Source organism: Protomyctophum parallelum, assembly GCF_964188405.1.
Source record: "Protomyctophum parallelum genome assembly, chromosome: 15".
Taxonomy (NCBI): domain Eukaryota; kingdom Metazoa; phylum Chordata; class Actinopteri; order Myctophiformes; family Myctophidae; genus Protomyctophum; species Protomyctophum parallelum.
In genome coordinates, this window is record NC_139710.1 from 48401207 (window position 1) to 48421754 (window position 20548).

General features: G+C 41.6%; 4 protein-coding genes across 7 annotated transcripts in view; 3 read left to right on the forward strand and 1 right to left on the reverse strand.

Moving 5' to 3' along the window:
• LOC310872396 (ectonucleoside triphosphate diphosphohydrolase 2-like) overlaps window positions 1-20548 on the forward strand; it is a 249295-nt gene that overhangs the window by 14241 nt on the left and 214506 nt on the right. The gene's annotated exons all lie outside the window — the stretch shown is intronic.
• On the reverse strand, window positions 4558-6658 carry sdhaf1 (succinate dehydrogenase complex assembly factor 1). Its single transcript, XM_083784028.1, has 2 exons — window positions 6451-6658; window positions 4558-6165 (listed from the first exon to the last, which is right to left on the reverse strand). Exon 2 carries the CDS (start codon window positions 5865-5867, stop codon window positions 5616-5618), a length of 252 nt encoding a protein of 83 aa, XP_083640154.1. The 5' UTR covers window positions 5868-6165; window positions 6451-6658; the 3' UTR covers window positions 4558-5615.
• Window positions 7316-14843, forward strand: nudt18 (nudix (nucleoside diphosphate linked moiety X)-type motif 18). 4 transcript variants are annotated; one of them, XM_083784086.1, is made up of 7 exons: window positions 7316-7424; window positions 8529-8707; window positions 9189-9299; window positions 9923-10025; window positions 10443-10566; window positions 11849-11973; window positions 13016-14843. In XM_083784086.1, exons 2-7 carry the CDS (start codon window positions 8537-8539, stop codon window positions 13393-13395), a joined length of 1014 nt encoding a protein of 337 aa, XP_083640212.1. In that variant the 5' UTR covers window positions 7316-7424; window positions 8529-8536; the 3' UTR covers window positions 13396-14843. The 4 variants fall into 4 exon arrangements, with proteins under 4 accessions (XP_083640212.1, XP_083640210.1, XP_083640211.1 ...); XM_083784084.1 differs by having other exon boundaries at window positions 7323-7424; window positions 8446-8707; XM_083784085.1 differs by having other exon boundaries at window positions 7331-7424; window positions 8455-8707.
• LOC310871908 (uncharacterized protein) overlaps window positions 17087-20548 on the forward strand; it is a 29035-nt gene continuing 25573 nt past the window's right edge. The window contains exons 1-2 of the mRNA XM_083783545.1: window positions 17087-17525; window positions 20134-20191. Coding sequence (XP_083639671.1) covers window positions 17279-17525; window positions 20134-20191 — 305 coding nt within the window. The 5' untranslated portion in view covers window positions 17087-17278. The remainder of the gene's footprint in view (window positions 17526-20133; window positions 20192-20548) is intronic.

Consider the following 20548-nt stretch of genomic DNA (forward strand, 5'->3'; position numbering starts at 1 on the left):
TCATTTTCATTTATTTTTCTTTTTCTTTTTTCTTTTAGGTTTTATGACCTCAATTACACCCAAAAAACCTGAACTTTGAACATTCAGTGGATTTTCTGTGGTCTGAAGTTTTCTTTGGGGTTTGGAGCTACTTTTGAGCTACAATGAAAACAGGCAACACAGTGAAACAGTGACATCTGCTGGCAAATCCCATTGACATATATGGGATTTGCAGTAAGTGATGTCACTTACTGCCGGCAAATCAGAGCACCTATTTGAGCCAGAAAACCCCAGATCACAGAAAATCTACTGAATGTTAAAAGTTCATGTTTTTTGGGTGCAATTGAGATTAGAAAACCTAAAAAAAATAAGAACAATTCCAAAACCTTTTTTTTAATGTCACAATCCCTTTAACAACATGAAATAGACTTTGTTGTAGCCTAATATGTTTTCACAATTACTTCATATATCATAATTATCAAGTATATAATAATTATAATAATTTGACCTGATGGTCAAGATCCTATTCATCCTCTGAGCAAGCAGGCAGGCTCCATTAGACAGACAGCGCCTTGGGGCCAACTAGACTGATTCTGAATCAGCATTACACTGCATCTCATTCTAATGTGAGAAAAGCAAGCCAGGTTCTTCACCAACATACAGCAGCTAAATGGCATGCCTGATGATGACCCCTTGTGGAATGTTCTTCTAATTGCTAAAGAAGGAGAACAAAGTCATGTATTCTCATTTATCTGAGATAATGGAAAAAACTAATCATAATGAGAGTGACCGAAGGGACATGATTCATAAATTGCAACGGCTTTACACGGCTTGGGAAGCCGTGGATATACACGGCTTGGGAAGCGTAGTGTTGCGTAGTAAATAAGTGTTGCATAGTAAATAATACCTAATAAATGTGTCTTATTGCCTTCGTAAATAAGCCTAATCTAAACTTCAGAAATAGCCCTAACTGCAAACATGACAGATGGTCACGTTTTTCACATAAAGGTCAGTCATTTCATTTGTGTGTTAATTTATCAATTTGTGGCTCAAAGAGTGTACAATTGTACAAATGACACTCTCAGAGTTGAATTAAGGTAGGGCCATAATGTTATAACTCTTAGATGGTACAGTACTCACATCAGCTCACTGTTGAGCACGCCAACAACTGTGGGGCCTTTCAGATGGTACTCGGCAGCGCCACACTCTCTCCCCGCTGGAAAATGTTGTTCAGCTTCTGGATCTCGTACCACTTAATCATGTACTACAGGGTCACACACACAACACAGAAGGTCATGTGATGTACAGTATAGGAAACTTTAAAAACAAGTGATATTAGCTACAGCATGTTTTGGTAGATGATATTATTAAAACTACAATGCAAAAGTAGTTGGAGGAGGTGTCTCCCTCTTCATTGGTTGATAAGGAGTACTGCCTGAAGCTCATACTTTAGGATTATCTTTATCTCCCCTGGATAAACGTGTGAAGGTACTACTCTCCCATGCGGGACATGGAGGTTCAAGTCCCAGGTAGTACATGTAACCTACAGATTGCAGCTTTAATCCATTTTGACCTGAGATCAGATTCTAAAAATGTCTTCTACATCCTGACAGTTTTCTGAAAAAGCTATGTTTCTATGTCAGTCGTTCTTCGATTTTTCAAAAATAGCAGACCTACAAGCTCGTAGCGCGACACTCGGTGACGGTGGCACGCTATGAGCTTGTAGATCTGCTATTTTTCAATAGCTAAAGCATAACATAATGCTAACACCAAAAGGGGTTCCCGCCCAAAATGGGTAAATAGTACAAAAGGACCCCAATGGAAACAAGCCATATGCTTTCTTGGGTTTAAATCCTCTTAGCAGACCTGGTATTGAACTGTATTTTCCTGTGCTTTTTTCTGCAAACTGCTAATAAAGCAGCCAATCAATCAAAATGTATTCTACAGTATTCAACTATTCATGCATGTACATTTGAATTAGTAAAGAAATGTTTGTGTTGCTCCGTAGCAGATATCAGATAGTAGCAAACACGAAAACCAAGGCCAGATATATGTAATATTGTATTAGTATATAGTATATTCACCCTGGTGGGATCAGAGTTCTTCTGAACAGCAGGCTGGGGGCATTTGCCAGGCTTGAGGACCTGAACGTTGGCTGCCAGAACGCACGTCAAGAGTCACAGAAATCACCTGGATGGCCTTCATCTTCTCACAGAACCTGCAGAGAATATCAGAGGTTTGTGCTTGTGAAGGCTAAAATACAACAGAGCATAATTAATTCATGATGTCGATAATGCAGAAATTATTTCAGACAAAGAATAATAGCTGAGGAAAGAGCCATATAGTAATGGTTGAGACAGAGTCACGAAGCAGTGAAGGGTCCTGAAAGATACATAACGTCAGTCTTACCCAATACCCAATCTTTCTGTTTTATGAACACAAGGCTGCTGTACTTTATACCTCATACTAAGCACCTACCATATGGGGCTATAGTGGAGTAGAAGTAAAAGTACCTGAAAACTGTACTTGAGTAAATGTGCTTTATACTTTACACCAGCACTTCTAACGAGGAGTGACACGTCAGCCGGGTGGAGTCACACTCCAACACACACAGAGGTCATGGTCAGGGTCAGAGGTCACGGTCAAGGTCACAGAGGTCATGGTGGTCACAGAGGTCACGGTCCTGGTACCACAGCACCTCAAAGGCCCTTAAAACAAGGCTCCAGACCTCCCAAAACAAACTTGTCTGGCTCCTACTTGGCCTCACCCCCCGAACCCACCTCACCCCTGCCCACTTTGACAGGCTGGGATGGCTTAGGGCCGACGACATAGTACAGCATCTTGCAATGGGTCTGGTCCACAAGATTCGATACACCACCAAGATACCCATGTACCTGTCTAAATACTTCCTTAATGTAAACGAAGTCCACACCCACAACACCAGAGGGAGTGCAACAAACCATGTGCAACCCAGATTTGGCACAAACAAGGGACTAAATTATTTTCGCTCCTATGCCACCAAAATGTGGAACGCCCTACCAACAGTCATTAAGACATGTGAATCCCTTGACTCCTTCAAAACCGCTCTCAAAGGGAACCTACGGACGGCTGCAATTCGAAACTGGCCCCTGTAAAATCTGAATCCCGCCATCCCCCCCTCCATTTTCCCCTCACTGTATATGTTTCTTTTCCCTTTTTACCTCCTTTATGATTTCCTGTTCTGTTCTTTAACTATATAGAAGTGTCTATTTGTACGTCTCTAAATGTTTTGATGAATTGAACAAACAAGTGTAATCAATCAATCAAAAGTACTGGTCACACAAAACACAGGACAACTGCACTACCTTCCATTGGTCTGTAGATGGCAGTAGTTGACAGGTATAAAATAATCATGGCAAATGGACCACATGCCCACCACTACACACATTGATTGATTGAAATATGTATTAACAGTTTGCAGAATTACAGTACATTTCAAGCACAAACTCAATACAAAGACTGTTAACTGTGAGTGGACGGCCCAATTAAGCATTACACTGGATTACTGTGGGCGACTGTGGCTCAAGAGGTAGAGCAGGTCGTCCAATGATCCATGGGTCCATGTCGAAGTGTCCTTGGGCAAGACACTGAACCCCAAATTGCTCCTGATGTGCTGGTTGGTACCTTGCATGGCTTCTGCCGCAATCGGTGTATGAATCATGAAAACACATGCCATGATTTTGCAGATGCAACTCTAATGCACCTATATAATATTGGTGTCCTTGTATGCGTGTGTGTGTTGTGTGACAATGTCGTTATGGAAAAATAATGCAAGGATGTAGAGGCAGACCTCTGAAGTAAATTTACATTTGGTAACTACATTGTTTTTTTTCTTTAGCTTGTTAGTTTATTTATTAATGTCTTGCAAAGCTGAGATGTGCACACACATTTACACACACCCTCTACATACAGCACTTTGTGCCGCACTGCGAGCTTTTCTGTTATTTCTGAACGGTTTAGAAAAACCTTGAAAGTAGGGATGTCCCAATCACACACACACACACACACACACACACACACACACACACAGTCTGTCTCGCTCACTCACTTACCACTGACATTGTGTATTTTGTAACACATTTATTTTTTCACCCGGTAACAATTGCCTAAACTGTAATCCTGGGTGGTACTCTCCCTCTTGTTCATAAACAAGAGCTTTCTGCACCTGGCAGTTATGACTGAGTATTTTTTGTTTTAAGCTGCGTTTATCCATTTCATGCATTTGTCTTCTGAATATGAATTGGTTTCATTTGTCATTTTGTCAAACTCCAAACCATGTGGAGCTTGTACAATTGTAACAATTTGTTTTACCCACTCTATTAGACCTAAACTTATGATGTGACAATAAAGTTGAAGTTGTAACCTGAAGGCTAAGCTCATAATTATTTTTGATAAACAAGGACTTAGGTAACAATATTTCTATACAGTTACAGGTGCATTTAGTTAAACTATAACACTCTCGTGAATCTTTTAACAAGACAGAAGGGCAACAAATGTATTCAACATATTTCCATTAAAAATCTTTATTGATATGTTTATGCCTCTGGTAGCCTACTAACTGAAAACAGCATGCTCACCGGCAGCCATGTTGTTGACCCCACAGTCCTGCTTGAGAGGCCATTGCTATAGTGTAAGCACCATTGATTGTACTGTCCATGTTACTATGGTGATATTACTATGAGGACACTGGCAGTGTGCAAAGATGGTAACTACCGTTTCACCATGAAAGAAAACAGCTGGCACATTCACCTGAGTTGAGGGTATAACTGCAGGACCAGTGAAAATCACAAGCAAAACTAAAATAAAAGTGCAAACTGTGGCTTAATCAAAGCTTTTGACTGAGATCTGTTAGCCACAGTGTGTACATTTTAGATTTTGGTTTAACTACCATTTCACCACCGTCAAATACAATTCCACTAGCAGATGTTGTGAATATTTCAGTTAAATATAGAAAGTTCTTGTTGACTGAAAGGGTTGTGTGATGAATTATAAATTAGCCTCCCTCAACTCATCCACAACCCTTTCCTATACCAGTCAAAGCAGGTTTCCACATGAACCCTCCACAGAGATCAGATCATTTTGCTTCTGTCCCGTTTCTGTGTTCATAAACGGAGATTAAACTGTCCACGTTAACAGAAATATGCAGATCCATCTTTATGCAGCACTGTCCCTTCAAAAGGTCCCATGACGTGACGTCACTGGAGGTTTAGGAACTGGCCCTTTACAGAGGCCCGTCCGGGCTAGGATTGGGATCCTTTCGGATTTTAACGATTACAGTTCCTTAACGATTTCCTCTAGCGGTTCCCGTCAACGATTCCTATAAGGTCTGTAACTCTGAGAGTGTACAATTGGAACCAAATGGACCCTTAACGGGTCCATGTGGTTCCATTTGTACACTCTCAGAGTTATGGCGGTCCTTGAGAAGCATGAGACCCACCGGTATTGTAACTGTAAAGCAGACATGAAGTCCACATGACAGCTCTGACAAGTGTGATAAAATGGGCCCCGGAAACGGTTCCAAATGTGATGGAAAGAATTCCGGTTGCTCAATGTCGGATCCGGTTCCTCCGGTTCCGGATCCCAACCCTAGTCAGAGGTCAGCTGTGGTCTACTTTGGGTTTGGAGAAGGAGCCCAGCTGTTTGGTGTTGGCGTCTCTGAGCTGCTCCAGCTGTCTCTGTCCACGGCGGTACAGGTACTCGATGTGCATGACGTCCGTCTTCTTGATACCAGAGTTCTCCCGGAACTCATCCCTGATCCGCGGCACGAAGCCTGGCTTGTCTCGACCGGCGCGGAGGAACTGGCGGTACAAAGCCAGAACATTCTTCTGCAGCTTACTGTGACGCGCCATGGCTACAATAAACAACACTGAATTTGTATTTGTGAGAGACGGACAGTAGTATTCCGGCTTTGAGAAAGAGAGACAGTATATGAGATACAGATAGATGGAAGGCCGGGGGGGGGGGGGGGACAGTGCAGGAGGGACTGACACAGACAGTGTCTCTCTGTGATGTATATGAAGTTCCTATACAGTCCACAAATGATGGTTACTGGTTCCAGGCTGAAGAACTAGACGAAGCACAGTGGCAGGCGAGGGTGATTTGCATAATCCAGAGATGGATAGATGTGTAGGACAGTCGGTATGTCTCCTATAAAAAAAGAAGAAAAAATGCTAGTCTATAGTAGTGGTTTCAGATGGACCAGGCAGTGACTGAGCTTAAGCTATTCAATGCAAATCACACCAATGACAAAAATATATTGATACAATTCTGTAAATGATTGAAACATACATGTGTCAATATATTCTCTCTTTTCCTTCTCCATATAGCCATTAATCTATCTAATGTGTGTATATGCATGCATACATATAAAACTGACTCTACTACATTCTCTCTTCACTTCACAAATGTTCTATTTGCAGTCGGAGTACAGACCTGTTTTGAGTCAGTGTATTGACCCGTTTATCAGCTCTCTTTGATGGTTGGTCTCTCCTGATCTGTGAATTTTCCATCGAAGCACACTAACAAAAACAAAGATCTGTTTTTAACGTTATATGGCGCGATGATACGTTGTGTCAGTTACTGAGTTACATATCTCCTGAATCTCCACGATCCATATGACCTCGCCATGCATGTTATGACAGAGCAAAGTTGCGTCAAGTTAGCCACAACAAATCTACTATGAGACCGAAAGCAGGGCAACCTTTCCTTCAAAATAAAAGCCAAACCCTCTGCTTCAGGAATACTGTCAATGTATGGAGGACCATCTTCAAATTTGACTGAGTATAGTATTCTGGGGGTTTGTTTGGTTTTAATTATTTTTCTAAAATTGATCATCAAAGATATGGTGTGATTTTATATTATGATGATCATTATTAATATTATTATTGTTGTCGTTATTAACTATAATTTCACGTTATGAATCTGTATTCATACTTATGTTTGTTTATTTATTTGATATGGACTTCACCACAATCACAAAGTTTTCACCAACTGTCCACAGCCACAGGAGACTTTTCAAAAAATACATGCAGTAGCACTTTAGTTTAAAAAACCCAATCGTTAAAAAAAAAAAAAAGGGAATATATACTAATAGTATTTACAACACATGAAATTACAATACAGTCATTACATTAACCTACTTAATACCTACAATACAAAAGTTTGTTTTTGAAGTTCACACACCGGGGAATTGTTGTTTAATTATGGTAACTTGACGCCGGTCGAAGAGCCAAGAATAAACAGCTTCCGCTTCGGCACCGGATGTCATGATGTCATGATGGTGCGCCTTTTACTTTGACAGATAGGTGGAGTAGTTGTTGTCAAAACAAACATGGTGGCCTGTCCGTGTCAGGCGTCAGTCTGGTGGTTAATGACAAGTGGACCGATTTTTCATTAACGTCCTAAAGGTTTGGTATGCATCTTCTATTCTTATACAGGAATTGTGCACGTTTATAATTATATGTTCACACACAATGTTGTGTAGAGTCAGCGAAGCTTTGCTATAGCTGGTTCATGTTGGTTAATATTCTCAACAGATTAACATTGCAGTCAGGGTCAACTCACTCAACTAATAGCATTATCGACCAGCTAAAGTCAAATAGTTTACACACAGGGTGATTTAATCAGAGATCAATGTTATTATGTTGCTGTTACTACATCCTGCTATCGGACTCACACCTCATCATGACCGGCATTCAGTGTTTTGGCCCACGTCATTGATTGATTGAACTGAACATTGTATTAACAGATTGCAGAATGGGTACAGTTCAAGTACCGGATGTAGGCAGAAATGCACTCAGGCAACAGCCCAGCTTTAATGTAATCTTAAATCCCTTTATTTTAGATTGTTTTGTAGTAATAGTACAACAAACATTAAAGAGACTTTAGTTGTTACTGTACAATACATTAAAACAGTTGTCATGTTGCAAACATGCGTAAAATTGCTCTTATTTGCGCCGCCCTCGTTGAAAACAATGTATTTCCAACCCCAGCTTGTCTCAATTCAGGCTGCATGAACAGCGCTTGAGCCCCTATATGGTAACTCTTCTATTAGATGGCTCTGGGTAGGGCGTCGAGGACCCCCAAAATGATATATATTTGGCGGCCGACCTCAAAATATTTTGTTCCAGGGATCCCCAGAAGCAAAAGAAAACCCCAATATATTCAAAGGTTTGCACAAAATTAAGATCTTCGCACCACATCTGCTATTTTTGAATAGCAGATAAAGTGGTCAAAGTGGTAAAAAAAACAAAAAAACAAAAGTGACACAGATGCTTTCTCGGTTTTAAAGACTGTAGTTGTACTAGTAGCTACCAGTGACCACCATCGAGCCTGTGGATGTACCGGCAGGTGTTGAAAGTGTGTCATGTTAAAATGACCACCAACTCAATCAGTGTTCTATCCGCCACTCCTATGTTATCCTACCAGCGCATCCAGGTCCAAGAAGAGTGTGTCCATCCGTAAATTCTGTACCCTGCGCTGACCTCTCTCCTCCAATCCGGCCAGCACAGCAGCCATCATGCAGGTGGAGGTGGAAGAGAAGGAGGTGGAGGAGCAGATGGCTCGGCTGTTGAGCGGCGAGGGGTTAGAGGTGACGCTGTTGGACGTGATTCCCGAGCTGGCCAGACCGCCGGTGGTACTGAAGAAGACCGTCTCCTACATTGTCTGCGCCGTCATCTTCAATGATAAGGTTAGCAGAACTATAGGCCTGTCAGAATTATACATAACCGCCTGATCGATTACTTGAGATAATCACAATTTTTAAACGCATAATCGTTTCCATCACAAATTAGAAATGCATATATCCATTATATCTAGTTTGCTTGTTAACCCATTCTGACCTAAGATCAGATTCATACGAGGTTTCCACTGGGACACACACTGGTCTGATTAAATACTTCAAATCTGCTCTGCAGAATTTATAAGTGGCCTGTGTGGAAATGAGTCGTGATTCAAAAGAGTTTGAATGCTCTAGCAGGCAGCAGATAGCATAGGTCTGCACTTTCCCTCTAAATTGGATTTGAACCCCTAGCTCCCTGTTCTAGGGCGAACATTTTGTTAAAATAGCAATAGCAACGGTGAATGTATTCAAGACACTGGCGAATTAATCGCACTGAAGACACTGGCCCCATAAATTATTTTGTAATGAGTACGTTTGCGTGTTCCATCAGGAGGAAGTGTTGATGGTACAAGAGGCGAAGCAGGAATGCTACAAACAGTGGTACCTCCCTGCAGGGAGGATGGAGGAAGGAGAGAGCATTGTACAGGCTCTGAGGAGAGAGGTGAGAGGAGCTGTGAAGTGTAAACAAGGAAACTTTACAACACCGCACGCATACAGTAGGCTCACATGGGAATTTTCCTTGATCCATGCTTTGGACATTATTATAGGAACCATGGACTGTCAAATTATCCATGCGTAAATCATACACAAACAAAACATTTGTCTGTCTTTGAGGCTCAATTAAATCTAGTAGGTAGGTGTTATGGACATAGGCTTATTTTGTAAGACATGTCATTACTGGTTTTGTGTTTCTCAAACTCTATTAAAACGATTATATAATATTTTGTCGGGCAGAAACCTAGTCTTGGAATATATATATTTTTAATTCAATTCAATTCAATTCAATTCAATTTTATTATAGTGTCAAATCACAACGAGTTGTCTCAAGACACTTTACAACCAACAAAGATCCACCCAGAGCAAGCAATATTGCGAATTTGCGACAATGGCAACGAAAAACTCCCCTGGTTTTGTTGTCAGCAAGCGTGCAGTGTCAATAGCACACATCTCCCTGAATCATCACATTCAACTGAAATAATGTGTCAAGCCGAGAGGTGCTGTAAGTGAAAGGTAGTATTCAAGAGATGTGTGATAATATTTAAAGACATTTTATTGTTGTTTCAGGTGAAAGAGGAGGCAGGGTTTGACTGTCAACCAATCACCTTGCTGCTGATCCAGGAACAGGGACCTCAGTGGATCAGATTCATCTTCCTGGTCAAGGTCACAGGTCAGAGTTCACACATAACTAGCCTGGCACGGCCACACTAATATCACTGCAGCACTGGCATATTCGTCTGGTTTCCAGGCTAACGCATAACACACACGGTTATGATTGTAGTTGTTTTGTCTTTTTGGTTGGTACATAATTCCATAGGTGTTAGTTATTTTATAGTTTTGATATCTGGAATGAGTAGGTGTGTCTGATGTATGTATTCTGGATACACACATTGGTTATATGTATTCTGGATATAGGTAGTAATGCATACAGTATTTGGATAAAGTGTGTCATTAGACTTGAATCTTTAATACAAATGTCCTACATTCACTAGACAAGAATATGTTTGCTTTTGGGAAACTTTCAACTGTGTACAATGTGTTAGTGTTAACACATACATTTCTTTCAATCGGTCTGACCATACTGTAGGTGGGAGTCTGAAAACTCCACAAGACGCTGACCAGGAGTCTCTACAGGCGGCCTGGTGGGACAGAACTTCTCCCCTGTCTCTCAGAGGACGAGACATCCTTCCACTCATTGACGTTGGACTCAAGTACGAACAATGAGGTTCATGTTTATGACACTATGGTACAGTGGAGAGGCAGACAGTACAGAGAGAGAGAGAGAGATAGCACAGGGAGAGAGACACGGGCGAGAGACAGGACAGAGAGGAGACAAACATTCACATTTTGGTGAAGGACTACATATAGCTCATAAGAATCCAGTCAGCACAGCAGAATTGTGTATATCAGGATGATAAATGGCAAAACCATGACAAATTCTTGATAGGAATGCGTTTTTTTCCTCTTTTCCCCCTCCAGAAATATATAATGTCTGAAAATACACATTAACATGAATCTAACGCAAATACAAACAAACATTACATTTACACAACAGTACTGTTAAACAGATCTATGAAGCCTTCCAAGCTGCAGCATCACTTGGAGGAAACCCTAGATAGATACTTAAAGGTATATTCAGTGATTTCACTCAAAAAACCTTAGGTTTCGTTTTTGGCTGGGACCTAAGCCTTTCGGATAGGATAGAGAGTCAAAAACTTGGGGACAGGGAGGAACTCCTTATATGGTCAGCACACTCTATAGTAGGGAGGATTATCACAACAAAACAAAAAAATAAGTGATATTTGAATTAAGTGAAATCACTGAATATACCTTTAAAATAAAATCCTGTCTCACATGATGTCACATCTGACAATCGGCTAAATATGGTGAGCTAGCTTTGAAGACCTCTTATGTAGTTGAACGGAAGGCGTGAAAAACCCATAGTGCTGCTTTTAATTTCTCTCCGCTAAGGGGTCCATGGCCTGAAAAACATTACGTTACATTAACTTGCTGGACTACTCAATTACTAAGTTAATCATTAGTTCATTACACCCTAATTATTTGCAAGAATACATAGTATGTTAATTATACTGCACTTTAGTCTGAAACAGACCTTTACTGAACAGGACGTTCTTTGAGAGGAAGCGGTCATAACCAACACATCTTGTAATGTGGTCCATAGGTCCAGGAAATGGAAAATCCAACGCAACACAGTAAACCATACTTGACAAACAGGCCTACAGTATAGAGTGAAAAGACAAGTCCGTTATATAATCCTGCTGTGTGTGTGTGTCTCCAGCTCACTGAGTAGTTAGTGTGGCCCTGTCTACATCATTCCACATGGTGCTTCTCAAACCAGTTTTCTCTTGAAAGCAGTGAGTTTCATTCACTGATTCCAGCCAACCACAGGCTGGTGGATATACGGGGGGTTTCTTTAATGTGTGTGTGTGTGTGTGTGTGTGTGTGTGTGTGTGTGTGTGTGTGTGTGTGTAGGTACCGTCAGTCGGCCTGGCATCCCACCACCATGCCTATAGACATGCCCTGTCAACACGTTGCCCAGAGAATCATCATGACCTTCACCAACTCACAGCAGGAGTTGTGGGTACTGCTGGCCACAGGTACAACACTTCCTCTCAACCACAGCACAGTAATCTTTTCATTATCTGGCGTCAATATGTCTCAACAACTGCAATTGCGCAAAGTGGTCACATGTCTAAAGCCCACACTGCTGGCAAAAGCACGCTGAAATAGCTTTAATGCCTGCAGACAACAACTCATGGCTCAAACTAGATGGGCCCGCCCCAAAGTCATTAGCGCAGCCGCGCCCGGCGGCCGTTCTCAACGGGCCCGAAAATTAAGACTCTGCCCTACCTGGGCCCTACCTAACTGGGCTGGCCCGAGGCCCTACCTGGGCCCTACCTAACTGGGCTGGCCCGAGGCCACGCCTGGCCTTACTAATTAGCACACATTTTACACCCTACTCTGCCCGAAAACATCAATAAAAAAAAATCACACCTGTGTGAAGTGAGGGGCGATCTTATCATTATAGATCATCTCACTGAAGTTATGTGATTGTTTCGCCGATTTTATATATTGCAATTGATACGATATATGATATTTAATGTAATAATAACATAACAAACTGCCCCTTTTCCGAATGATCATGTAAGATGACAACTGAATTTATATGATTGGTTAGCCAATTTGCTACATAAGGTGGTCCCTTATTGGCCAAGCGTGATTAGTTAGCCGATTTGCTCGTTTACATATGACGTAAAGTTTTCCCTTCAATGTCAATGGCGTTTAATGTTTTGATGTTTAATTTACGTCATATTTAGCGGAATTATCAGCTCTTATCATCAAACATCATCATGCATCATCTCATACTGGCCAATCAGAATGCCTGTGATTGGTTAGCTGATTTCCTTGTTTACATAGGACATACATTTTCCCTTCAATGTCAATGGCGTTTAATGTTTTGATGTCTATTTAAACATTTTGCCGGTCTCTGAGTGAGCACACTTTCCCACCTACACCATCCGCAAACCAAGCTCCACAGGTTCTACTTCGAATTGGTGATTCTGTCTGGCTCTAGATTTGTTCACTTCTTGTACTCATCATACAAGCTTGTTTAAAACTATTGACGTGTTTGTTTTGAAGCTCCGTCGGCCCACCTGCCGGCAGCCGCCGCGGTGAAGACCCACACGGTGACCTGGGCTGCTAGCATGGTGCTGCAGGAAGCCACGCCCAGCCGTTACCACGACTACGACCTCAGCACTCTGGGCGTGCTCGGTGTGCAGCACACCGGAAGGCAGCCGGGCAAAATGGACGGCGTGTGTCTCAACACGCTGGTGTCTTTGGTGGAAGACCGCCCCCAACGCAATGAAGACGGAGAGCGCCTGGAGCCGGCGGAAAGCGCCCCTCCGCCCCTGGAAAACCCCCGTTACCGCTGGCACAGGGTACGGAACGACGCACTGAGGCAGAATATTCTGGAACGAATCAAGAAGAAGTCAATTTTGCCTGTCAACAGTCTGTACTGACTACATGTAGAATTTTTTATTCCTTTCACACTGTTCGCATTTTGAAAAATAAGACTGTTTTGTGAAAGGAACAGATTGTGTCATTTAACTGTGTTAAGGCTCAGTCACACATGCGCCCCAATACATCTGCATTCTGCAAAACATGCCATGTGTCATGTTGCTGACAATGCTGGGAGGAGTGCCGGTTTTGTGGTCTGTAAGTTTGTTTCACTGGTCAAGGTTCAGGTTCACCAATGTTGAACAGGACACTTCGGACTTCACACGCTTCAGAGCCGTCAACGCACCACAGGCCCTTTTCTCCTCATGTAATTGTAATGGAAGTGAACAGAGAAGCTGATGCGTCTGAAGCTCAGAATGTGTTAAGCCCTGCCCTGTGTAGTGTCGCGTTCAACATTGGTGAACCTTGGCCGGGGGACAGAGAAGCGCTGTGCGTTGATCACACTTGGCAGGGAAAACTAGAAACTGCCGTTATAGATCTCCAATGGCCTTGTAAAACTATGCAGGTTTTTTACACATCATTTAATTTGCTTATAGCCATTATCCAACATGCCAAAGTTTTACATGCCTAGTTCCAGTATAGACCGATTCACAGAGGGTTTCCTGGGTGCGGCCATTACTGAGGTGTACCATTAAGCGCAACAGCACTGATTAGCTACACCTGGCCTACGGAGCACCTGCTCCATGGATTACACCTCAGTAATGGCCGCGCCCAGGGCACCCCTCTGTGAATCGGTCTATATAGTAGCCTGGCCCGCCAGCCGGATTTCTGGTCTAGAGGGGCAGGTGCTGCTGGGATCACGGCGGTGGCTACAGCATATAGTGGTTTCAGTAACACCATTTGCCAACATAGTTGTATATACACTGTATATTATACAGTAACATGAATTTACCTTTACAATGCATACACTTTGTGCTGTCATCAATGTGAATAGTAACTCTGCGATTGGAGACATTCACAGCAACTTCATCGAAGCTACTGTATTCTCCTTTCTCTTCAATCATATTAATCGAATGCTTTTTCCAAAAGATTTCCATGGAGAGGAACCATAACTTATATTTTGTATAATTTGAATGTTTTTAGATGGTCATGGTTATACTATGCAGATATACAGTATGTTTGCTTACTTGTTCAAATGTTATTTAGATAGACATAATACTACAAGTTTGATAAGCTTGACTACAAATTCTGTGTAATTCTAAGAATGTCCTAGATATAGCATAGGCATAGCATGTTATTTTACACAGATGCTATGTTGGATGTTTACGTGGTATCTTTGCACTCTACGTGACCATTTACCCTGTTCATGATATTTGATCTGATCTTGCAAGTTGCTCTCTGGATAAGAGTGTCTGCTAAATGACTATATATATATTTATATAAAAAATAAAATAACCATGTTTTGTATTGTATTTTGACAGTACAATAAAATACATTTCCCTGGTGACATCAAAGCATTCTATCGCTGGTCCATAACCTCCACTTCATATTTAATGTTTATTGATATTGTCTTCCACCAAAATACGCAATTAAAATAGTCACCAATGTATTTAGGACTATTATGTATTTATTTCAGTATTAAATTCAGAAGACTGGGGGGAAACTGAGGTAAAGTCTGAGAACATTTGGTGGATTAGTGGAGAAGCAAGAGGCTGGGAAAATAGTAATGTGGCTGAATAGGAGAGACAGAAGTAGCCTAGATTGTGACAAATATGAGTTTCTGTAGCCTGATTCTATTCTCAATAATTCTATTTTCTATTCTATATTTTCTCTATAATAGAATCAGGTGTTTCTGTTCACCAGCATGAAGTTCCCTAGTAAATATGTCTATTGTGGTACTATGTATTACATGCATCAGCATATTAATAATGACACCAAGATACCCATGTACCTGTCTAAATCCTTCCTTAATGTCAACGAAGTCCACACCCACAACACCAGAGGGAGTTCAACAAACCATGTGCAACCCAGATTCGGCACAAACAATGGACTAAATTCATTTTGCTCCTATGCCACCAAAATGTGGAACGCCCTAGTACCAACAGTCATTAATTAAAGACATGCAAATCCATTGACTCCTTCAAAATTGCTCTCATAGGGCACCTACGGACGGCTGCAATTCGAAACTGGCCCCTGTCAAATCTGAATCCCCCACCCACCCCCTTCCCCCCCTCACTGTAGGCCTATTATGTTTCTTTTCCATTTTTATCTCCTCTATGACGATGTCCTGTTTTGACTATATTATAGAAGTGTATACGGTATTCGTATTCTCTAAATGTTTTGATGAATTGAAAATTATGATGATGTATTGACCCACATGACGTCACAGGGAAGATACAAAGTTGTATACGGAATCAATTAATAAAAGGTCATACAGTTACTTTTATTATAGTAATATCCAGTGTTTTAGTGCTACTTTTAGAAGTGGGGGGACGCCCCATAAAATATGCTATAAAGTGGAGGGGTGAAAAGTAGGAGTGTGGCAGCAATGTCCCTCCTTATCAATGTAGGGGAGGAGGATCCAGGGTCCATTTCTTTTCACAGATAAGAAAGCCTGAGACACAGATTTTGAAAACATGACCAATGACAAAAAACTCTCATATCTGCTGTGCGAAGTACAACAATGTGCAAACACAGCAGCAAGATTTGTGAGTTGCTGTGATAGGAGAAGGATATCAAATGGAACACAACCACCCTAAAGACTAATCATTGTGTATATTCCTGCACTATATACCTGCATCGAGTGACCTTGGTACATAGAATTTGATCTATTGAAGATTCTGACCTTCAAATGTACATCATTGTTGTTTTGATTGTATTGCTGTATTGTTGTATTGTTCTTTCTGCTTTGGCAATGTAAACGTATGTTTTCTCATGCCAATAAAGCCCTTTGAATTGAAATTGAATTGAGTGGGACCGAGGCTAGGGTCCTCCTCCTACTACTTTCCTTGAAGGAGAGCGAGCTGTGACTAGTTAGTGGCTACAGAAAACGAAAAACAACAAAAGTCTTCTGTGGAGAGAACAGAGAAGGGGGCCTGCAGGGACTCCATCAGGAGCACACTCTACACTTGGTGGCAGTAGAGGTCTTTCTACTGGGTCCGCCTGATGGCACTGACTGCACAGTGCACACATCCAGGCCAGAGCCATTCTAATAGAAGAGTTACGACATAGAGGGGGTAGAAACCGAGCGCTGTTCATGCAGCCCTGAACTGAGCCAAGCTAGAGTTGGAAATACATTGTTTTCAACGAGGGCGGCGCAAACAAGAGCTATTTTAAGCATGTGTGCAACATGACAACTGTTTTAAAGTATTGTACAGTAACAACTAAAGTCTCTTTAATGTTTATGTTGTACTATTACTACAAAACAATCTAAAATAAAGGGATTTAAGATCATTAAAGCTGGGCTGTTGCCTGCATTCAATGCATTTCTGCCTACTTCTGGTCCAGGACTTGGCCCTGTTGGTTGTCCCCACGCTCTATGTAAGAGAGCCACCATTGGACTAGCCTCGGTCCCCAGGCTTACTTATCTGCGAATTGGGCCATTGGACTGGCCCCATGAAGTGAACGCAGTTTGCGTAACTCTGTCTATGGCTCTGATCCAGGCTATCCCTTCCATGTTTAAGGGTGTGGCCATTAGCCAAGTCATTCAAGGCATTAAGGCAAGCCTCAGAAGAACTGGAGTGGAGTGTGGACGCCTGGGCGGATAGACAAGAAGACGAGGAGTAGTAATGTAAACGTAATTACATCAATACAGGGCAGGAACAAACGAAACTGGATGCGCCGATAGCCTGACCGTCCTGACGATCCTTTTGGTTTAGTTTGTTTTCTTTCTTTTTCTGTCCAATCTCTATTTGTTGTAGTTTTTTGTATCACCACGCCGAGAAAATGCCTTCAATAAGACAGTTTAAGGTCACTTATGACGCCCTGAACGACCACGGGACGTTCTCCGAGGGCGACAACATCACCGGCAAAGTGACGGTGGAGCTGGAGAAAGACGTTAAAGTGGAGGCGCTGTTCGTCAAAGCCAAGGGAGACGCCAACGTGCACTGGTCGGAGCGACGCAACGACCGCACGTACAACTACAACGCGCACAGGAGGTTCTTCAAAGCGAAACAGGCTCTGGTTGAGAAGGGTAGGAGGCCATTAATGAATCTGATACTGTGTGTGTGTGCTGCTGTTTACAAAAGTGGTTCCCAAACTTTCTCATGTCAAGGACCCCCAAATTGACACTAATTAGCCCGCGGACCCCTACCCCCCCCCACCAATTTGAAAAGGTTACGGTATAGCAGTGATTCTCAACCAGTTTAATTTCAAGGACCCCTAGTTTGACATGCTACGGACCCCCATTTAATGGCATCTCCATCTCTGGGATCCCGAATTTATATTGTAATAAAAATCACTGTTAATTTAACTCTTGAGAGTGTACAGTCCATTTGGTTCCATTTGTAAACTACCCATAAGGGTCCATTTTGGTTCCAAACTATCATTCAGCTGGGGACCCCCTGGAACTCCCTCAAGGACCCCTATAGGGGCCCCCGGACCCCACTTTGGGAACCACTGATTTACAATAGAGGGTATATGCGCGTGACAACATCATACCAGGAAGTTTATATGCGGGAACACTTTTTACTAGTTTTTAGTGGAAAAAACGATACTTTATGGCCTTGACAATGACAACCCATACATCTAAGTCCTATCTGATTTCATTAAACGATGTTAAACGACGTTAAACTGACTTTGTCACTCACTTTGCCACTCACTTCATGCATGCGCAGCGGCATACCCTCTATATGTGGATGAGGGTGGTGGTGGTAGTAGTAGTCAGGGCCGGATTAAAGGACAACTTTTTTTTTTTTTCAACCAAGGTTCATGTTTTAGGTTGTTATTAGAGAAACTAAAAGATGAGTGTTCTTTTTTTTTTCATTTGCTGCTTTCTTTCATTTTAGGGATTTTAGCTGTTTTTGACAGGGGGGCCCCGCATTTGAGCATGGGGCTAAATATGTATTTTTTTATAACATTTTATAGCGATTTATTTTTTAATGATTTACTATAGTCCTAATAAACCCCTGGAAATTACATCTGGCCACAACACATCACGAGATCTACTGAATGTGTCAAACTGACATTGAGCCTATGACACACAGTGTGGCTTCCCCCCAGTAGGCTACCTTCACATTCAGTAGATCCTGTGATTTATTTGTGGCCAGATGTAATTTCCTGGGGTTTATTAGGGCTATAGTAAATAATAATAAAAATTATCTCCATAATAATTTGTAAAAAAATACATATTTAGCACCATGCTCGAATGCCCCCGCCCCCCTGTACAAAACTCCCTAAAACGAAAGAAAGCAGCAAATGGAAAAAAAATAACACTCATCTTTTACTTTCTCTAATAACAACCTACAACATGAACCTTGGTTGAAAAAAACTAAAGTTGTCCTTTAACACCTCTGAGGGCCCCTGGGCACTGAAGCTCGAAGGGCCCCCCTTCACGCGCACCCAAAAGTCTTGGGCCAGTTTTATGACGTTATATTGGCCTATTTCCGGTCGAGTAGTAACTACTACTACAGGTGGCTTTCTTCATTGCGTGCATGACATGTTTGCAGACTTGCAGTTGTTTGCAGACTAAATTTGTTGCAGCAGCAATCGCTCTGTGCGAGAAAATGAATGTGCATGTCCTGCAATGATTCCTCTGCAGTATCAACATCTTTAATGTTTTGTTTTATAGTGTTTTTTTTTATTTAAAATTTTTTTTTATTACTTATATCCTTTATCTTTACTTCTGTGCTAGTTAGTTTTGTGTAAACATTTAAGAACAGCTTCAACCTTCATATTGTAGTAGCCTAGTAGGCTAAGTAGTAAGTAATCACATGTATCAGTACCATCCACACCTTAGCTATCATATTGAGCCCATGATGACTCAAAGTAAATAGACAGCCTAGGCATACTTTCCAGTGGTAGAAAACGTACTCACATTCTTTACTTACTAAGTAAAAGTATCAATACTTCAATGTAGAAATACTCTGTTACAAGTTAAAGTCCGGAATTAAAATATACTTGAGTAAAGTACAAAAGTATTGGTATCAAAATGTACTTAAAGTACCAAAAGTTGAAAAGTAGAAGGTACGCAGTCTTCATTATGCAAATGTCCCATTTCACACGTTTTAAAATGTCTCAAAAATCTTTTGAAAATAGCAAGATTTACAAGCTCATAGCCTGACCTAAGCAGAGACATTTCTGGTCTAGAGGGGCGGGTCGCGCCTCAGAAATGCGCGCACCCTGATTGGATCTCATCGATCTGTCCGTCACCCCCGGCCCCTCCTCTCCCCCCTAGTGCAGCGCTACGTCACATCATTTAGAGCGACGCCCACCCGGAAGGGTTGACTCCCACTTTTAGACTGGTTCAGCCCACGGCTTTTTCCAGGCTTTCATCTTTCGCGCAGACGAAATGAAAGCCTGGGTATCGAGGCTACAAGCTCACAATAGCAGAAATGAGAAATGTGTTCAAAAGTTTTCAAATGAATGTAGCTAGTGGAGTAAAAGTACAATATTTGTATCCGAGATGTAGTGGAGTAGAAGCAAAAGTATTGGAAATACTCAAGTAAAGTAGGCCTACAAATACCTCAAAATTATAGCTACACAAATACAGTAGCCTACTTAAGTAAATGTACTTATAGTTACTTTACACCACTGACACTTGGGATTATATATTAATGTAACCACAACCATTTCCCGTGCAGATAATGTTCTTCCCAGAGGGATCCATCACTTTCCATTCTGCTTGAAAATTCCAGCGGGGTGAGTGAGAATAATTATGTTGAAATGATGAAACCTTGTTAGCAGATCATGCATGCATTATACCAGTGGTTTTTCAACCATTTTCATATCAAGGCCCATTATTTATTCAGAATTTGAGCCACGGACCACCATTTGATGGCATTATAGCCTCTCGGACATAAAACTAAAGAAATATTTTGTCCACCATCCATGCTGTATTGATGTTGGTACCATTAGGAGAGATAACAGGCAAACGTTGATCAACATAACAATTATACTGTCTCTATTGTGTAGACTGTAAATTTAATATTATGTTTAACTATAATTTAACTCTTGAGAGCGTAAAATGAAACCAAAGTAGACCCATAAAGCCCTAAT

Bases quoted from the DNA above. Each gene is read 5' to 3' on its own strand.
- sdhaf1 (XM_083784028.1), bottom strand. From the start codon at position 5,867: ATGGCGCGTCACAGTAAGCTGCAGAAGAATGTTCTGGCTTTGTACCGC.
- nudt18 (XM_083784086.1), top strand. From the start codon at position 8,537: ATGCAGGTGGAGGTGGAAGAGAAGGAGGTGGAGGAGCAGATGGCTCGG. The intron at 9,300-9,922 runs GTGAGAGGAGCT...TTGTTGTTTCAG, and splicing joins TACAGGCTCTGAGGAGAGAG to GTGAAAGAGGAGGCAGGGTT. The intron at 10,026-10,442 runs GTCAGAGTTCAC...ACCATACTGTAG, and splicing joins CTTCCTGGTCAAGGTCACAG to GTGGGAGTCTGAAAACTCCA.